Source organism: Strix aluco, unplaced genomic scaffold (assembly GCF_031877795.1).
Source record: "Strix aluco isolate bStrAlu1 unplaced genomic scaffold, bStrAlu1.hap1 H_1, whole genome shotgun sequence".
Taxonomy (NCBI): domain Eukaryota; kingdom Metazoa; phylum Chordata; class Aves; order Strigiformes; family Strigidae; genus Strix; species Strix aluco.
Genome location: NW_027436666.1, coordinates 1889128 through 1906134, shown reverse-complemented (window position 1 = coordinate 1906134; position 17007 = coordinate 1889128). Strand labels below are relative to the sequence as shown.

The following is a 17007-nucleotide window of genomic DNA, read 5'->3' as shown; positions in this document are numbered from 1 at the left end:
TTGGAGGCTTTCAGAAGCATCAGTCTTAGCCATATGCTAGTATTGCATGCTGCGTTTGGATCATTATTAAAATATTCATAGACTATTCAGCCAGTTTCTCCATTAATAATTCAGGTTCAGAATATTTTAATAACCTCAGTGTACTTTAAAGGTAGCAACATTTACTAAGAGAATAAAGAAATCTGCTTTTCTCAAAGGTATAAATGCTTAAATATGTACTTCAGTCTTAAAATGGATCATGTTCTGTATTTGGATCTCTGATTTGAATGATCTTTGTCTTATTGAGGTGTTAAATCTGACATTCATCTCATCGGTGAAAAAACTTTTTTCCATGTAGCAGATATAATCCAGTGCATATAACTTCACTAGGCATTGTCAGCTGGGTCTGTTCTTTTTACCTTGTGTTGGGGATCATGTGTCATATTTGGGATATGGGATTTATAGAAGTGTCACTTGCCAGTCACTACTAAATTATTCTGCTGCCAATTGCAGTCCTTTATTGGAAACTGGTGGACATGTTTGTGATGGTGAAAAATGGGTTTGTTTATGTGCTCAGAATACTCATCGCACTATTTAAACTTCATTTTTTAATATAATTCCATGTTTTAATTGATTACACTTGCTAAAAATATGGGCTTTCTGGAAAGAAAGGAAGGCTGTTACTTCAGGGGGTTGTGTTTTGTATTTTTTAAAGAAACTTCTATTTTAGGGTTGACCTATGTTATGAGGCTGCATTTTCGTGGAGTAGTTACTAGTGATTGCTCAGATATTTTACTGAGAAGAGTACCTTTCTCTGGTGAGCTCTCATGCACAGGCTTTCCTGAAAAGAAATCAAGAAATACAGGCAAACTTTCTCTGAAGCATCTGCAGATGCTGCGTGGGCTGCCTTTTTTAGCTGACACCGTAGCAGCGCTGCTGCATCCTTGTACTGAAGTGCTCTGAAAGCTGCATCAAAGGAGGCAGAAAGCAAACTTGGTCGGCTCATTTTTCAGAAGTGTAGACTAAGCCCAGAAGTACTGATCTTGATTGTGAATAGAGGGATGTTCTTGAGCTGGTTTGAGATACATGTGATGCAAGACTGATTTCTAAATTGTTAACTGTTACAGATATTTTTGTTCTGCCTGCGTATCAAGTTTTGAGAGCATACGGCTCCTGTGGCCACAGCCTGTCTGGGTCTTGGTCACAGAAGACCAGCTCTCTAGGCTGTCAGCAGGCAGTGAGTAGGTAAAATGGGTAGGGGACGGTTCTTAAGTAGGTGATAGGCTACTGGTTAGCTACACTTACATGTAGGGAAAAGAGGAGGAAATAATCCTTTGAACTCTTCCATTACTGAGGAAGCTGACAGCACAGGGTAATGCAAAGGTCATTGCAGGTATAGAGGAGAGAGGAAGCTGGTTTCTGCTGTAGTACTGTTCTGTATTGAAGGGTATAATCTTTATACGGTTGCATGTAATCAAGAGGGTTTCATTTTTTAAGTAATGTAGCAACCAGGGCTCACCTGTTTTTTAAAAAAATCATTCAACACTGTCTGCTGTGCCATGCAAAGCTTTCTGAGTGAACAGCTGCTTTGCATTTACAGAAATAATACCTCTGTTGTATACTGTGCACACTGTCACAGAATTTCATGATCCGATTTCTGGCTTGGTGTCATTGTACCTCAGTGCTTTTCGTTCCGGGTGTCCCTGCATGTGTGACGTATCTGCTCCAGCTGTGCATCACCGTGGGTGGTGAGAGAATAGCGGTCTGGCCGTGGGTGCTGTCTGCTGCCCTGGATGCTACTTGAACCTCCTTACCCCCAGTAGCTAATCTTCCCATGTTACACAGGTGTTAGGTTGAACCACAGAGAAGAAAGGGAGTGTCTTGTGCATACTCTGTACTTCATCCCTACCCTGTAAAATGGTTGGGATAAGTTGCAGGTTTCTCCTGCCTGTATGCAAAGTGAGGCATGTCACAATAGAGCCCAGCCTTGTGCCTTCCTGAAGCTGTCGCAGTCTCCAGCACCCTGTTATAGCTGTGTACAACAGAAGCAGAACAGATTGTGGTATATGGAGAACTGAGGGTGTGGGAAGAAGGCAAAATTAGTTTAATTGTGTGTGTCAAAATAAGCTACTTAAAAAATAGTGTCTCATTTAACTTTGTTCTAGACCACTAAAAATCTCTAAAATTTTCACATAGCACAAAGAATACAGCACCCTACTCTCAGCAAACTGGTATGAGATTTTTAAAAAGCCCACCAAACAACCAATGGGCTTCATCTGTTTTGAAAAGATACTGTTGCAGGCAGAAAGCAACTAAGTGGTGGCTGGTATCAAGAGGGCAGTTGAACAGATTGTGAAAATCCTTTGCACGTCTGCCTTCATGCAAGGAGCTAACTTAAACTGGGCTGTGAAGACACTACACAACAAGAAGAGTTAGAGTGGGCTGTGATTTATGTTGTAAAGGATTTGATGTCTCTGTCTTGCTGTACCCGCTGCTTTAGAAGAAACTTGAGTGGCAGCAAATTCTAGTGCTAAAGAATTACTTAAGAAAATAGTGTACGAAAGGAATGCCTTTCAGTGCTCTGTTTCCCTGAATGGTGTTGCAATGTTTTTCAAAATGAAAAAATTGAAACTTCAGTTGCTAAGGAGTTCAGTGCCTCTCAGGGTTTGGGGTTTTTTTTGGGTTGCTTCCAATATCCCACTACATAAAACATGCTCATGTTGCATGATTTTTGAAAATGATGTTTTGGCGTGAAGAACATTGGGTTTTTCAGATAATTTTGTGTGTGTTACAGATACAAGTTGGCGATCAGAAGCAACATTTCAGTTTACAGTTGAACGCTTCAACAGATTGAGTGAGTCAGTTCTCAGTCCTCCCTGCTTCGTACGGAATTTGCCATGGAAGATCATGGTTATGCCACGACTCTACCCAGACAGACCACACCAAAAAAGTGTAGGATTCTTCCTTCAGTGCAATGCTGAATCTGATTCCACGTAAGATCCTTTTAATCATTGTACAAGTCCTCATTTGATAGTAGTTAATCTGTATTGCAAGTAATACAGACTTATAAAAAAATAATTTTACCTATCTTTCTGCAAGAGGAAAGAATTCTTGTAAGGTTTTGAGTCTGCTTTTTCCCCTCCTTTCTAAATGCCAAAGTATAAGAGCTTGAGTAGCTACAAGTTTGTGGTAGAATTTAGATATATTTCTGCTTGATAACTGGGGGGAAGTCTTTGACTGACAGTTTTCTTGGCATGGGAAAAGTTCTGGGTTTATTTCACATGGAAGTGGTACTGGAGCTTCTCTGCTGAGCTATAAATCCTGCCTTGTAAAGCATGTGAGTAGGTAACTGCTAGCAATTGAGGCAGAGCCATGCATGAGGTAGTCATCTCCTTGAATAGAGTTCATCGCTCATCAAGACAGATACGAACATGTACGTGTTCTTGGAGTCCCGAGTGCGAATCAAAATTGTCTATCTTTGACCACTTTTATAAATAATATGGAAATATAAAAAGATAATTACAAATTTCTGGGACATTACTGCAGCTTATTCAGCTAGAGTGCAGACCCCGCATCGGTGTCCTTTCCAGTAGGGTAACTCCATTCTTGCACCAATCTCAGACAACATTGTAGTTCTCTCTAAATAAGAAGTTGCTCTTTTCTGTCATGTTTGTAATTTAAAAGGTGAGTGATCAGTGCATAAGGTAAAGAAGAAAGGTGTAAGTATATTAACTAGTCACAGGAGAGGTGATTCATATGCAAGTAGTCACAGAAAAAGGATAATGGGATCTTCAGAAGTATCAACCAAGGTGCAGCTGGTGAACCTAAGCAAGCAGTAATGCCACTGCATGAGTCAATGACAAGACCTTGTCTGAACTAATAATCAGTCCAATTTTCTTGCACAAGTGGGATGAATTTGAACAGGAATGGTCATAAAGAAGTGCTGCTGAGAAAATTAGAGTGTTGGGGAGTTTATCTTGTGGGAGGGAGGGTGGAACCGCCGCTTCCTTTCCTTTAGCCAAAGTCTGAGTTGGCTTATCCATCTGCATTGAAGTAGATTAGAAATAGCTCACCTCAGAGAGCAGTTACCTTCTTAAACCACTGTTACCTGCAATTGCCTGACAGTACTTTCTTAACAACACTCTTGCTGAAATGGAGATTTTCTTAGGGCTTCACATTCATAATGTGGCTTCAGAAAGCCCCAGGGATTCATGCCCTCAATAACAATTAACCAAATCTGAACATTTAATAAGGGGGAAAAAAAAATCCTATATGTGGAAGTAATGTACCAAAAATCCCTAACAAAAAAATTATTTTAATGATTATAAAAAGCTTGGTTTTGAATGAGTTTCAAATGTTTCTTCTGTTTTTATAGGTCATGGTCTTGTCATGCACAAGCAGTTCTCAAGATAATAAACTACAAGGATGATGAAAAGTCATTCAGTCGTCGTATTAGTCACTTGTTCTTTCATAAGGAAAATGACTGGGGCTTTTCCAACTTCATGGCCTGGAGTGTAAGTAATTGGACATGTATTAGTTATTACTAGATAGGAGCAGTTTTGAACTTGCACTTGTGAATACTGAGATACCTATAGAAAAGATTTTTTTTTCCCAGGCAGTTATTTTTTTTCTGTCATTGCTGTAGATTCTTCTTCAATTTTTTATAAAGTCTTGCACTTAAGTATTGTAGTTTGCTTCTACTTATGTTGTGATTTAAACATTCCCTCATTATTTTTTTCTGCATATCTGAATGCTTGGTTTTTGTTTTGGCTGTGTGATGGTCAATGTCATTCTGAAGCAACACAGATTTTCTTGCATTTCCCCATGTTCTTTGTATATGTGTACAGTTATTTAATGCCGTAATAATAGTACTAAGGCTTATCTTGAGTTGGGACAGCTTTTTAAGCATTTTCAAAGGTTGGGCCCATCATTTTTCATCTTTCTGGAATATTGTCCAGAAGAAGCAGAGCCTTTGATTACCACAGAAAATGGAAGTACTGCTGCCAAATCTTAAAAGCCAGGAACAAGTTTCCTGTATTAAGACATCAAAAAAGAATTAAGGTTTATTAAGCTGAAAACTGTCTTTCTTAGTGTACTTCAATTTTTCTTCTTCAGTTTTTTATTACCGATAGCTCAGGCTTGGACATTAGAAAGTGATGTTTAACTGGATGCTTCACTAGAGTCATGTTGCAAGCTCCAGTTTTCATGTTCATGTGTTACTCCTGTTTTACAGGAAGTTACTGATCCTGAAAAAGGCTTTATAGAAGAGGACAAAGTTACTTTTGAAGTCTATGTTCAAGCAGATGCTCCACATGGAGTGGCGTAAGTATCTTTGTGTAAAAATAAAGTTCTTAATTCTAATATTTTTATGTTGCTTGAGATTGTTCAAGATTTTGTGTTAATTGACATTTGTACCTCTCATTAGACATTCTCACTTTGTCACCTTTAATTGATTAATCCTCACATGGCAATATTTTTCATCGCTCACGTAGAGATTTTTGTATAGGTTAAATTTCCATTTGCATTAGTCAGCATAATTCTGTGAAACTTTAATTTCTGTATGAATTGATTTGTGATTTAACACCTCTGCAAATCTAACCTCAACGTTTCTGATCTTGCAGCTGATAATGGTTGCAGACACAGTCAGGTGGCTCTGCTGTCTAACTTGCCTTGGTTTACAGTTTAAAAACTGCCTCATCTGAGTTGTTCTACTTCATGTCACTTGTAAACAAAGTGGCTGTACTGAAATGCAGACTTGTCCTTAGAAGTACAGCTCTGGATTCCAGTAGACTTTCATAATACATAATTTTTCTGCCATATAGAACATCTTTAAAAAGAAAACCTAACAAAATCACAAAGCATTTAATTGCAAAGACTGTTGTTACTGACAGGCAGTAGTGTAGTTTATTTGAACCTTAAGTAACAATGAAGAGCAGCTGATAAACACCAGCAGCGCTACCTTAGAACAAATACTCTTTATTATAGTTAAAACAGAACTATCTTGATTTTAACCACTAACTGTTTTCTAGGTGGGATTCAAAGAAGCACACAGGATATGTTGGCTTAAAGAACCAGGGAGCAACTTGTTACATGAACAGTTTGTTACAGACTTTATTTTTCACAAATCAGCTACGAAAGGTAATTCACGTGTGAAAGAAAATGAGATTGCTAATTGAAATATCCAATATGTTATATGTATAAATGCTTCAAAACAGAGCTGTATGTTCCTTTTACCTCCTCCATCCTTTTAGAGAAGTTGTGACTTAACATGGTGATGCACAGCTTACTTGAAGCTGAATGCAGGAAGCTTCCTTTTATGGTTTGAACATAAGCTTTTGGGTTTTGTGCAAGCAGACAGAGTACCTGGTGAAGACCTGAGCTTAGGGGGTGTTTGTTAGACTGTATTATGTCTTGATGTTGCTATGAATTGGGGGGGTGGGGGGGGAGGATGACTACAGGTGAGAGATGGAAGTAATTTCCCTATCTTGAAATAGTTAAAATAAAGAAGTCAATTATGACTTCTTAGCCCATAAACAGGGTAAAAAGACAAAATGTGTATGGCCTTTGTAGTTCATTTGTTCCATCTTTTTAATTTATATTATGCAGTTGAATTTTCTGTTATTATGGTTAGCATCTTTGTAGTGATGGAACATGTTATAATTTCAGTAGTTTAAACAATGCTGTATTTGCTTCATTCATGTTTTTTATTTACTGTAGGTATTATTTCTTTGCTGGAAGGAAGAACTGCTTTAAATATCAGCTTAATAAATATCTCATCCAAACCCAGGATCAAATATACTAGATAATGTATCATTTTAAACCAGTGCAGTAGCCTTAATCGAATAAAAACATAAATGATGACTTGATATTGGAGGTGGCTGTCTGGAAGAGGGGATATACTTGGGAAAAAATGTAACTGCACCATTTAATTTATTGGAATGTCCTAGTGATCCTAATTTATCCTTTTGTGCATTCCTGCACTTACTGTATCTCTTAGTGAAAATGAACTGTTCTGACTTAAGCTTTCTCTTGTGTACACTAGTTGTTACATTTCCATTAAGCTTTCTTTTCTCCAAAATATCCCTTTTTAATGTACCTTCTTTCTACTGTCTTAGATTTTCCAGCATCTTATCATTATTTATATCACTGTGGCCTGTGTCCCAGTTGGGATTTCTTTTTTCTCTTTTGCAATGTGCTGCTTACTCTGAAGCATTGCAAAAAATAGCACATCAAACTCTAGTAACTGTAACTGAGATCTTACCAATGCCATGTACAAGAAAGAAATACTTGACTTGTTTTACATGATGCACCTGTTTCATTTTTTGCAAGAGGTATAATTTACTCATTCAGTTTATCATTCATTATAATGTCTGTTCTTTTTGCTCAGCCCTCATAATGTTTGTGCATTTTACATTTTTGGACAACTTCACGTTGCTCTTGAAAGAAAAATGTGTTTTTATAATAGCTACATCTAATCCAATTGAGTAGTTCCTTTCAAGACTGTCTTGTAGTCAATAAATCAATATGTACCGTGAAGTAATCTTGTTCTGTGAAGATGAAATTCTTTTTGTGATACAGATTTGTTTCAACTGAACTAATCTTTTCAGGCATTCCCCTGCACTTCTCCCCCAACCCCCAAATAAATACCAGCTTTTAGGGAGTGTTAATATCTGGATAGTGACCATATGAGAAAGCTTGATTTACTAGCTGGTAACTTCAGCTTCCTTTATGGAAATGTTACTGGACATCAGCTAAAATGCCCAATTCTTTGGTCATTCCTCAAGTTTTCAGAGCTCCTACAAAGAGAACAGACTACAGCTGTAGTTTTAGACAGTTTTAATACTCATTTGCCATTATGACAGATAAGGAAGAATCAGTAGTTGTCTGAAAAAATGAATTTCTGCAACAGTTTTGTTTTCACTTTGAGCAAACTTGTTCCTTTTAAAACCTAGTAAAATAAAATGTGTAGTATCCTCAGTTTGCTTATCACCAATTCCATAATTTCTGTTAATCCTCCTTACCTAGAAGGAATAATGATTTCTATTGCCGTTATTTAGAGCTTTGTTAACAGAGAAGCTGCTGTCAGGAGTAGAGCTGGGAAAGCAGTGAACAATGGCAAAGGCAAGCATGTACCTATGGCAAGTCAGACTGCTGAAGCGTGGGTGAGGATTGATGGAGAGGTCCTTTCTTCTTTGCTCAGTTTCCAGACAACAGATGGGAGGTTCTTGGGCATTTGAAATTAGACCTTTCTTTATTAGCAACCAGGTAACTTCAGTGGTAGGGAATAAAGCAAAGGAACTTTCTCTTCAGAGCATATCTTTGTCTGTTTGTGACTGGTAAATGCATGCTTAAGTATAGTCCACCTAGGCAAGGGACAGTGGTGACTTCCCAAATGGGTCCAGGTTTGGTCTTGGACCATGTAACATGAGTCTTTGCAGGTCTGTCATTAGCACCTCCAGCCAGTCAGTACTTGTGGCTGCATCCAGTCCGTTTTAAAACTCTTTGCTGGTTCCCTTGAAACATTCCCTACAATTCATAAGAACATTGCGGAATGTTTATATTATACCAAAATCATAAATACTGCTTCAGTATGTTTCTCCCTGATCTGGCTCTCCTCAAGTTATCCAATATATTTTACCTTTCCTTGGAATTTCATACACAGCATTTTCTTACCTTCTTCAAGTAATTGTCTTGACTTTAAGCAGTGTGTTCAAGCTTATCTGTAGCATTTTTTTTACCATGTGAATATCTAACATTTTTCTCATATCTTTGTGTATGTTGCTTGTAGCCATTGCCTATATATGTCCTTGTCACTCTTTTGTGTTCATTTCTTGAGGGAACTTCTTAGGTCTTAAAGTTAGAGATTCTGCTTTTTTCAGATGGATCAGAATGCCTCACTCCTTCCTCTTGAGGTCAGGCTTTCAGAGTTTGGGAGGGCAAGGCACAAGAATAAATGTTTGTAGAGAATTGTATTTGAAAAGTGGTTTGTTTTAGCTTGAAGAAACATTTAAGCTTTGCACAATGGACTTCGATGCTACTTACATAGAAACAGCCTAAAGACCCAAAGAAAGGCTGTGTGTTAAATGTTTAGTTTGTAGTAGCACATTTAGAGTTTCAGAAGAAATAAAACTGGTGGTTTTATTCAGTGGCAGCTGGAATGTAGGAATTATAAGTAAATTGTAAATGATTGTTTTAATATTACTTGAGAGAGATAGGAATAGAAGTAATTGTCCAGATGGTATATGGGGAAACCAAATAGGAACTAAGTGCAAATGATCTGATTTTGATTAATTATCAAGGTATTCTGAACTCCTATTTATACCTTTTTGATGGAAGAGTCAACCCTTAGGTTGACTTTTAGCCTGCTGTAGTATCATCTTGGTTTGTTATGAAGAATATTTAGCATTTCAATATTTATTTTATGAAAATGTATCAGCACTGGCTATATTGGAATTTTTTCATTACTTGATTTTCGTATTTTTATTTGTTTAAACATAGCAAGTAACTTACTACGTATTTGGTTTTTAAAAAGTATTTATAAGGTGTTAAAACAATTAATTAGGGGCTGATTATAGAGATTTGGAAGATTTGAGACTTGGTCATTCAACTGTTTCCTGTTTCTACCTTTAGGCAGTGAAGACCAGCTCATAAAAGGGTTCATAAACCGGGGGCAGGGAAAGGTTAAGTTAACTGCAAGATGCTGACTTGTTTTGATGTTCATATTTTAAAGCAAAAAATAACTTTGCTTGTAAAATCAAAGGTATAATTTTAGCTATGCATATTTGAATTGGAATTTGCCCAGATCAGCATGGTTAACTGTAACCCTGCATTCGGATAATAAAAATAGAGAAGCAACTGAAAATAATTTTCTTTATTAGCTTATTAGAATTGTTTTGAAATTGTATGTTCTGATCTTAGGAAATAATTTTTCATAATCAGGGTGGTCCAGCTTTACAACAGGATGTGTGGAGAGGTTGTGGGATCTCCATTCCTGGAAATACTCAGAACTCAACTGGATATGACCCTGAGCACCTGGACCCAGCTTTGAACTTGGCACCTCTGTGTGCAGGAACAGAGCTCAGAACCTACAGAGTTCTCTTCCAGACTAAATCACTATAAGCTAAGCACTGCTTTAAGAGTTTAGAGTTTATTAGAAATGTTGCTGGTGCAACTACATGAGAAAATACTGGTTTTTGTTCTCTTAATTTTTCCAGGCTAGCCAGGTAGTTAGCCTGATGGATTGGCAAAATCACGACATGAACTATTACTGAGTTTCAGCAGTTAAAACTTGTTGCAGATGATAAAATTGAAGATGCTATTTTCTTCAATTTATGAAATTTAAAAGTTGTTTAAGCAGATTTTGAAATTAAAGAAGAACAAAGGAAGACATTTTTTGTTGCCATTAGGGTAAGGCCTGGCTGTTGTTCTTAAAATTACCCTAACGAAGTAAGAGTTCTTTTGGCTGTCCTTCAAAAAGTTGATGACAAATTTCAGCTAATTTTTGTTCATGTTCTCCCTTCGATATGTGTAAGTACTACTATAATGATGTAGCTTGCAACTAAGTAGAAACATAAAATTTGGAGGTTACCTGTGTTCAGTGGCGATTCTGCTTTAGATGATCTGTTTACTGTTACATTTTGGAAATTAAATTTAAAATTTAAGAGTCATGTGAACTATGATATTGCTTTACAGTTGCATAATTAACCAGTGTTTTTCTGTCTGAGTATAAGGGATTTGCTTTCTTTATGAAACTGCCAATATTTCAGTAAAATACTTCTTTTTATTTCATCTTATTACTGTAGGTATTCTGCTGATAGTTTCTTATTATATTACTCTTCTAAGTATTTATGTTGCTGTACTTTTGAAAAATTTTGTGGATATTCAGAATTGGAATAAGAAACTGGCCAGCCAACTTCTTAAGAACTTTTTTGCCTTTTTTCCTTTCTTTTTTGTCATTCCCTTGTGTTGTTTTTGTATCAGCTTTGTCTTTATCTAATGTCTGTCTCATCTGATTCCCATCACCTCTGTACTGAGCTTTCATACAGTGAATGTGTTTCCCCAACAATTCAGCTATGTACTGGAAATACCAACCTTGCTCTGTGTATAGGGAACTGAAGTACAGGGTAAGGTAGAGGTGCTGGACACCTCTGAAATATAGGCTGATGCAGAAACTGAGTGAGAACTACTGAGATCCAGTTCAGCGCTTCACTTTCAGAAATGTATCATTCCTTGTTGTTTCACAGGCAAAAATTCAGGTGGCAGTTTTTCTGTTTCTTAACAGGTTATTTTGTTGTATACTACTTAATGTTGGAGTCTTTATTTTTTTCATGTGTCGTTACATAATATCCTTCCAGAGTGGTCTGTGTTTTCTTCTTATGTTCATGCTTTCTAAATGAGCATCTCCCTGTAAATACCTTTTCTTTGCTGTTGCTTTTCCCTAGATATATTGGTGCACACTTTTTAAAAAGTAAATCTCATTTCAGTGCCTATTGAAGTCTCCTAATCCCTGTTTGGTCTATTTCTGTAATTTCTTTGTTCTCAATCCTTCCCAGATCAGTATAATCAGTGAATTGAATTGTTAAGCTGTTTATTTGCTGGACAGTGATGACGTTAAGTAGGAATGAACATATCGGGGAATCTCAAAGCTTTCTGTGGCATCCTTCTCCATGTGGACCATTTCTGGTTTTGTTCGCTTGTTGCACTTTATGGCTTCATGTGGTTGGTTTGTTGTTGTTATTCACAGATAGCCAAGCTACAGCACAGAACTGAGTTATTTTCAAAAGCTTATGGTATTGATCGGTGTATCTGGTCCTACCGTGATGATTATGTAGACATACCAGGCATCATGAGTTGTTTGAAGTTGTTGACTGCTCTAGTGCATTTACTTTTCTAGGGTGGAATAAGGGAACTATTTAGATAAAATAACCATGAATGGAATCTGTTGCTCACATCTTTCTAACCATTGTGCTCGAAGAGTCATTCCAGACAATGTTTTTACACTACAGTATGAGATTTTTTTCAGACTATTTTGGAGTGATGATTAAATGGAGTTATATGAAGGAAGTCACTGAAGAGGAAAGAATGCATTAAACAATATGAGCAATAAGCTTTTCCTTAGATACTAATTGAACTAAATGCTTTTTCAGGCTGTGTACATGATGCCCACAGAAGGAGATGATTCATCCAAAAGTGTTCCTTTAGCATTGCAAAGAGTGTTTTATGAGCTGCAACATAGTGACAAACCAGTTGGAACTAAAAAGTTAACAAAATCTTTTGGGTAAGTTTCAGAAATATGGACTGTTTATTGAGCTATTACAGGCTTCATAAAGCTTTTCTTTAAAAAGGCTTTCTTTAAATCAGGCTATTTTTAGAGATGTGCAGAGAAGTGTTAATATAGCATTATGTTAATTGCTAACTTATCTTAGTTTACTTCATAGGTTTTTATTTATAGTCAGTACTAAAGACAGCTGATCCAAAAGTCAGATTTTTGGGGGAGGGGAGCGCAGTACACAGTCAAACACAGCTATTAGTAGCAGGGTTATAATTTACATGTTACTGGAAAATTGTGTGATGCATTTAACTTAAGCAAAATTCAGGACAAAATATGTTGCAACATTGCTGTTTATGTATTGTTAATGTCTATGTTGAAATTTAAATCTATTTTAAATTTAGAGAAATAGCAGTAACTTCCATTTTCATATTGTTAGTCCTGCACTGGTGACTGTTGTAACATTTTTCTTATGACATATCAAAGATGCACGTATTTTTTTGCCTGTGCACAATTTAGAAGCATTTAATGCCGTATTCTGTTCTGTGATTTAATGCTTAAAAGGAGTAACTGTTGCATGAAGTAAGGGTGTTGGAGCACACACAGAAAGTAATTCTAGCACCCTCTTTTCCTCCCTAAAACATCTACAAAAAGGCTTGCTTTTAATTTTCATTTTTGTCCAGTATCCAGTTCACTGCCTGGTATTTTTCCCAGTCTGGTGGTACTTCCTGTGAGGTGTGTTACTGGCTGTAATTTTAAATCTGGAGTATCTAGACACAGAATTATACAATGTAGCTGCATTGAGGGTGTTGATTTTTTTAATTTTTATTTTTAACTAGCTTGGAGTTTTAGTTGAGCACAAGCCTAGGATAGAAGATTAAGATTAGCGTAACCTTTACAAGCCTTCTCTTTGCATGTTGTGTAAGCACGGAGTAGGACTTTATCAAAAACTGTTCTAAAAGATTGTATTTCGCAGTACTTTGTCTCACTGTATTTGTAGACTAGTCTTTTGTGGTAATATCGACAAGCATTTTTTCATTTAAAAATAGGTTAAGAAGTTTGTATCATCCTTTTCATGTAGCTGTCCTAATGTCCCTCCTGCATCTTCTGCAAAAGCTTGTGGTGGTGCTCTGTCCTGCTAAGACTCTTTGTAACCTTGCATCTTAGTAACCTTTCCTTTTCACCTTTTTTGGGAATTTTAAAATGAAATCGGTAACATCAGTGTTGTGTGTTTATCTGATCATACCCTCTTCCTACTAGCACACTGTATGTTTAGTTTATCAGGGCTCCTGCTGTCCTGTTACACTGGAAAGTAAATATTTCATCTTGAGTTAAGATCCCAACTGTGTCATCTTTAGTAGCATGAAGGGACCTTTCCCGAGGGTGTTGCAGATGCTTGATTTTGTATCTGAGAGCAATGTTTAAAAAAATGTGTTCGTGCCTGCCTTCGTTCTTGGGAAAGAATTTTTAAATATGTTTGAAGATTTGGTCTTTTCCTCCCCTATTAAATCAGAGAGGGGTTTCTGACCTTGTGAGACCTACCTATATGCTGTGTAGAGCATAACTTTTTACTAGGTACTGTGAGTTTCTAAGAAAGTTTGGCTTCTTTCAGTAGAAAGTGATTCTGTTGTCTGAAGGAGCCCTTTTTTATCCTAATATTAGTATGTAACCTTTTTCTTTGATTTTTGTCCTTTAAACTGGCTGGTGTTTAAAGCCTAGGGAGTCAGGAGGTTATTTTCTGTTCTTAATTACCCAACAGGTCACTTCATTCAGCTTGTTTAAGTGTGGACCCCCACACAGTTGTTTTGGCACACTTTTGGGAGTAGTATGCTGCCGTGTGACAGTGGCGGTGAGTCACTGAGAAGAGAGTGGGAGGAGAAGATAAAGTTAGTATTGCTCCTGATCACTCCTGTGCTTGTGGCTTCAAGGGCCGGGCTTGAACCTCATGCTGAAGCGGGAGCCTACAGTAAACATAGCTTATTTTGTATGGTTAGGAGCGATGACTATTGCAAAAAATGTTGTCAGGGACTTAAAAAGCCTTCCTGAGTTAATGTTAAAGAGTTCATAGGATAAAGTGTTTCATGCTGAAACTAAAACCACTTTATGCTTCTGTTTTTATTTAAGGCAGTAGTGCTGAACACCCTTGTTGCAGTGTGCCACGTTGGCTATGAGGTGTTTAGAGGCTGTTGCTCTCACCCTTCATTTCACACAAGTGTGTTTGCACATGGACAGTTCAGGAAGCTGAATGCCTCTTTGCATCCTTGGAGTTACTGGGTGCCCAGGATTAACTGTTTACATGAGCACAAAGGAGCCACTATTTCCTATAAATCCATTTATTTCCTTTCATGTGCTGAAATAATCCCTGAATGCTACTTGACTGCACCTGAAGGGCCCTCAGAAGAGAGGCATCTAGAAGCATGCTGTGGAAACTATTCTGACAGCATTGAATTGCTCCCAGGCCTTTTCTTAAGAGGTTTTTTTGACGTGAACTGAGACTATGTTGTAGACTCAAGTAGAATTCTGCTAGCAGCAGCCTGGCCCTGGCCTCTTTGGCTGGCACCAGCTGCCTTCCCAGTCCCCATCTCCAGATCCCCAGAGAGAGCAGGCAGGTGGGCACAGAACGGCTGCCAAAATGTCCCACAAGTTCAGTGCCCCTTCTTCCTGCCAAGTAAATGCTATAGAACTAAAAAAACCTGTGCATCAGCCAGAACCAAATCTCAGAGTCTTTAAGTCTTGCTATGTATTAAATTCTTTCTCTGCAAAGAAATTACAGAAATGTCTTTTGAGCTTTAAGTTTTCTTTATAATACAGTAATTTTTTATCAATTTGCCTTACAAAGGTGGGAAACTTTAGACAGCTTCATGCAACATGATGTCCAGGAATTATGTCGAGTGGTATGTTTTTACTGTTTCTTACAGATCTGTGATGCATAATGTTGTCTCTTGATATTGTGTATATAAAATATAGTAAAAAAACCTAGTAATACTGCCACTGTTTAGTTTAAATTAGGTCTCTAAGACACAGATTTTTTGCCTTGATTTATTTCTCTTTTTTAAGAATGGGATTGATTGTGGCCTTTTGTGGGTGAGGAATTTGTAAAGGATAGGGAAGGCTGAAAATAAATGGAACGTATGCTAGTGGTCCTTATATAGCCATGGAGAGAAATGCAGTTTTGAAGATGCAAATGCATCGTTACATTTGTGAAGTTTTCCAGACTCAAAGGAATGTGGTTGGAGTAGTCCTCAGTGCAGTGTTTAGGGGGAAGAGGAGGATTTAAAGAACGAGAAAGGAGATGCTAGTATGAATAGACTAACATTTCTTTTTTTATGCAAGTAACTTAAGAGTTTAATCAATTGAAGTAGTCATCTGTGTGTGATGAATAAATTCAAAAACTGCAAGTTTATCCTATGTAAAAACTGATTTTTCTTTCAGCTGCTTGATAACGTGGAAAATAAAATGAAAGGCACATGTGTAGAAGGCACTATTCCTAAATTGTTCAGAGGGAAGATGGTGGTATGTATTTAATTGGTTTAAAAAAAACCCAACTCTGTTACTTGTATACATTGAAAGTCTGTGGTTTTGTTTTTTGTTTACAGTCTTACATCCAATGCAAACACGTAGACTATCGTTCTGAACGAATAGAAGATTATTACGACATCCAGCTAAGTATAAAGGGAAAGAAAAACAGTAAGTGATATATTGTGATATGCAGCAATCAAATACGTCAACGTGTTCAACATCTTTAGTGCCTGTTGATTTCACATGGGTTCATTGGTGCTCAGCACTTAGAAATATCCTTGCTTTAAGACACCTCATGGAAAACATTTTCTGCAGAAAATGTTTTTGCTTACGTTACCTTTTTTCCCTTCTCCCATTTTCCTTCCCTGCTCCTTCCTCCCTAATGTTCTCACCAATACCTTTTCATAAAACTTGGTGAATTTTAGGAGTTTTCCTCGTGTTGTAAAAGTGCATACTGTGCCATGGTGATAACAGTAGTGCTGTCATAGTAGGTTATAATTTATATATGAAGATGAACTTGGAGAAAATAGACTTTTACTTGGACCTGACTGTAATAGTAAGCAAATAAAAAGAATGAGCTAATCAGAGCAGCATAACAGTGGTCCCTTATCATCACTTTACCAAGTACTTGGCACACAAGACACAAAAAAGGACATGTGAGAGTCCAGCAAAGAGAGTCATCTAGTTTGATACTTAACAGTTTCAAAGTGAAAATAGGAGATTTGGCAGACAGTTGTAACTATGTGATTTTGAAATCTGTTGATATTCTTACGTATGCTCCTACAATTTGATGCATTTCTTGACATTGTTAAGCAATATAATTTTTTTTTTAAAAAACAGAATTATTCAAACACTAGCTATCATGTCTTAATATGTTATTTAATTATTACATTGTTAAGCCCCCAGGCTAGAGTACACTTACATTTTTTTTTCCCTCCTTCCCTACAATTTCCCAATCATTTTTCATTTAGTTTTTGAGTCCTTCATTGACTACGTTGCAGTGGAACAGTTGGATGGTGATAACAAGTACGATGCAGGAGAACATGGCTTGCAGGTATTTTTAATTTTTTAAATTTGGATTTAAATTTTATTCTTCTGTCCTTGATAGAATAGCTTAACAAAGTTATGGTAGCAAAAAATGTTGCAAAACCCATTCTAGGTTGTATCAACTGAGTTTGGTGATTTTTCTCCTTAGACAAGCTTTTACATAGCTCCTCTTAACTTCTGCTAGGTTTCTTAAA

The 17007-nt window shown here is 37.0% G+C and overlaps 1 protein-coding gene across 1 annotated transcript in view; it reads left to right on the top strand.

The window, feature by feature from the left end:
• Positions 1–17007, top strand: part of LOC141919144 (ubiquitin carboxyl-terminal hydrolase 7) — a 74011-nt gene that overhangs the window by 35061 nt on the left and 21943 nt on the right. Inside the window, exons 3-11 of the mRNA XM_074814169.1 lie at positions 2774–2972; positions 4355–4493; positions 5213–5301; positions 6009–6117; positions 12126–12256; positions 15087–15141; positions 15680–15760; positions 15844–15934; positions 16738–16820. Coding sequence (XP_074670270.1) covers positions 2774–2972; positions 4355–4493; positions 5213–5301; positions 6009–6117; positions 12126–12256; positions 15087–15141; positions 15680–15760; positions 15844–15934; positions 16738–16820 — 977 coding nt within the window. The remainder of the gene's footprint in view (positions 1–2773; positions 2973–4354; positions 4494–5212; positions 5302–6008; positions 6118–12125; positions 12257–15086; positions 15142–15679; positions 15761–15843; positions 15935–16737; positions 16821–17007) is intronic.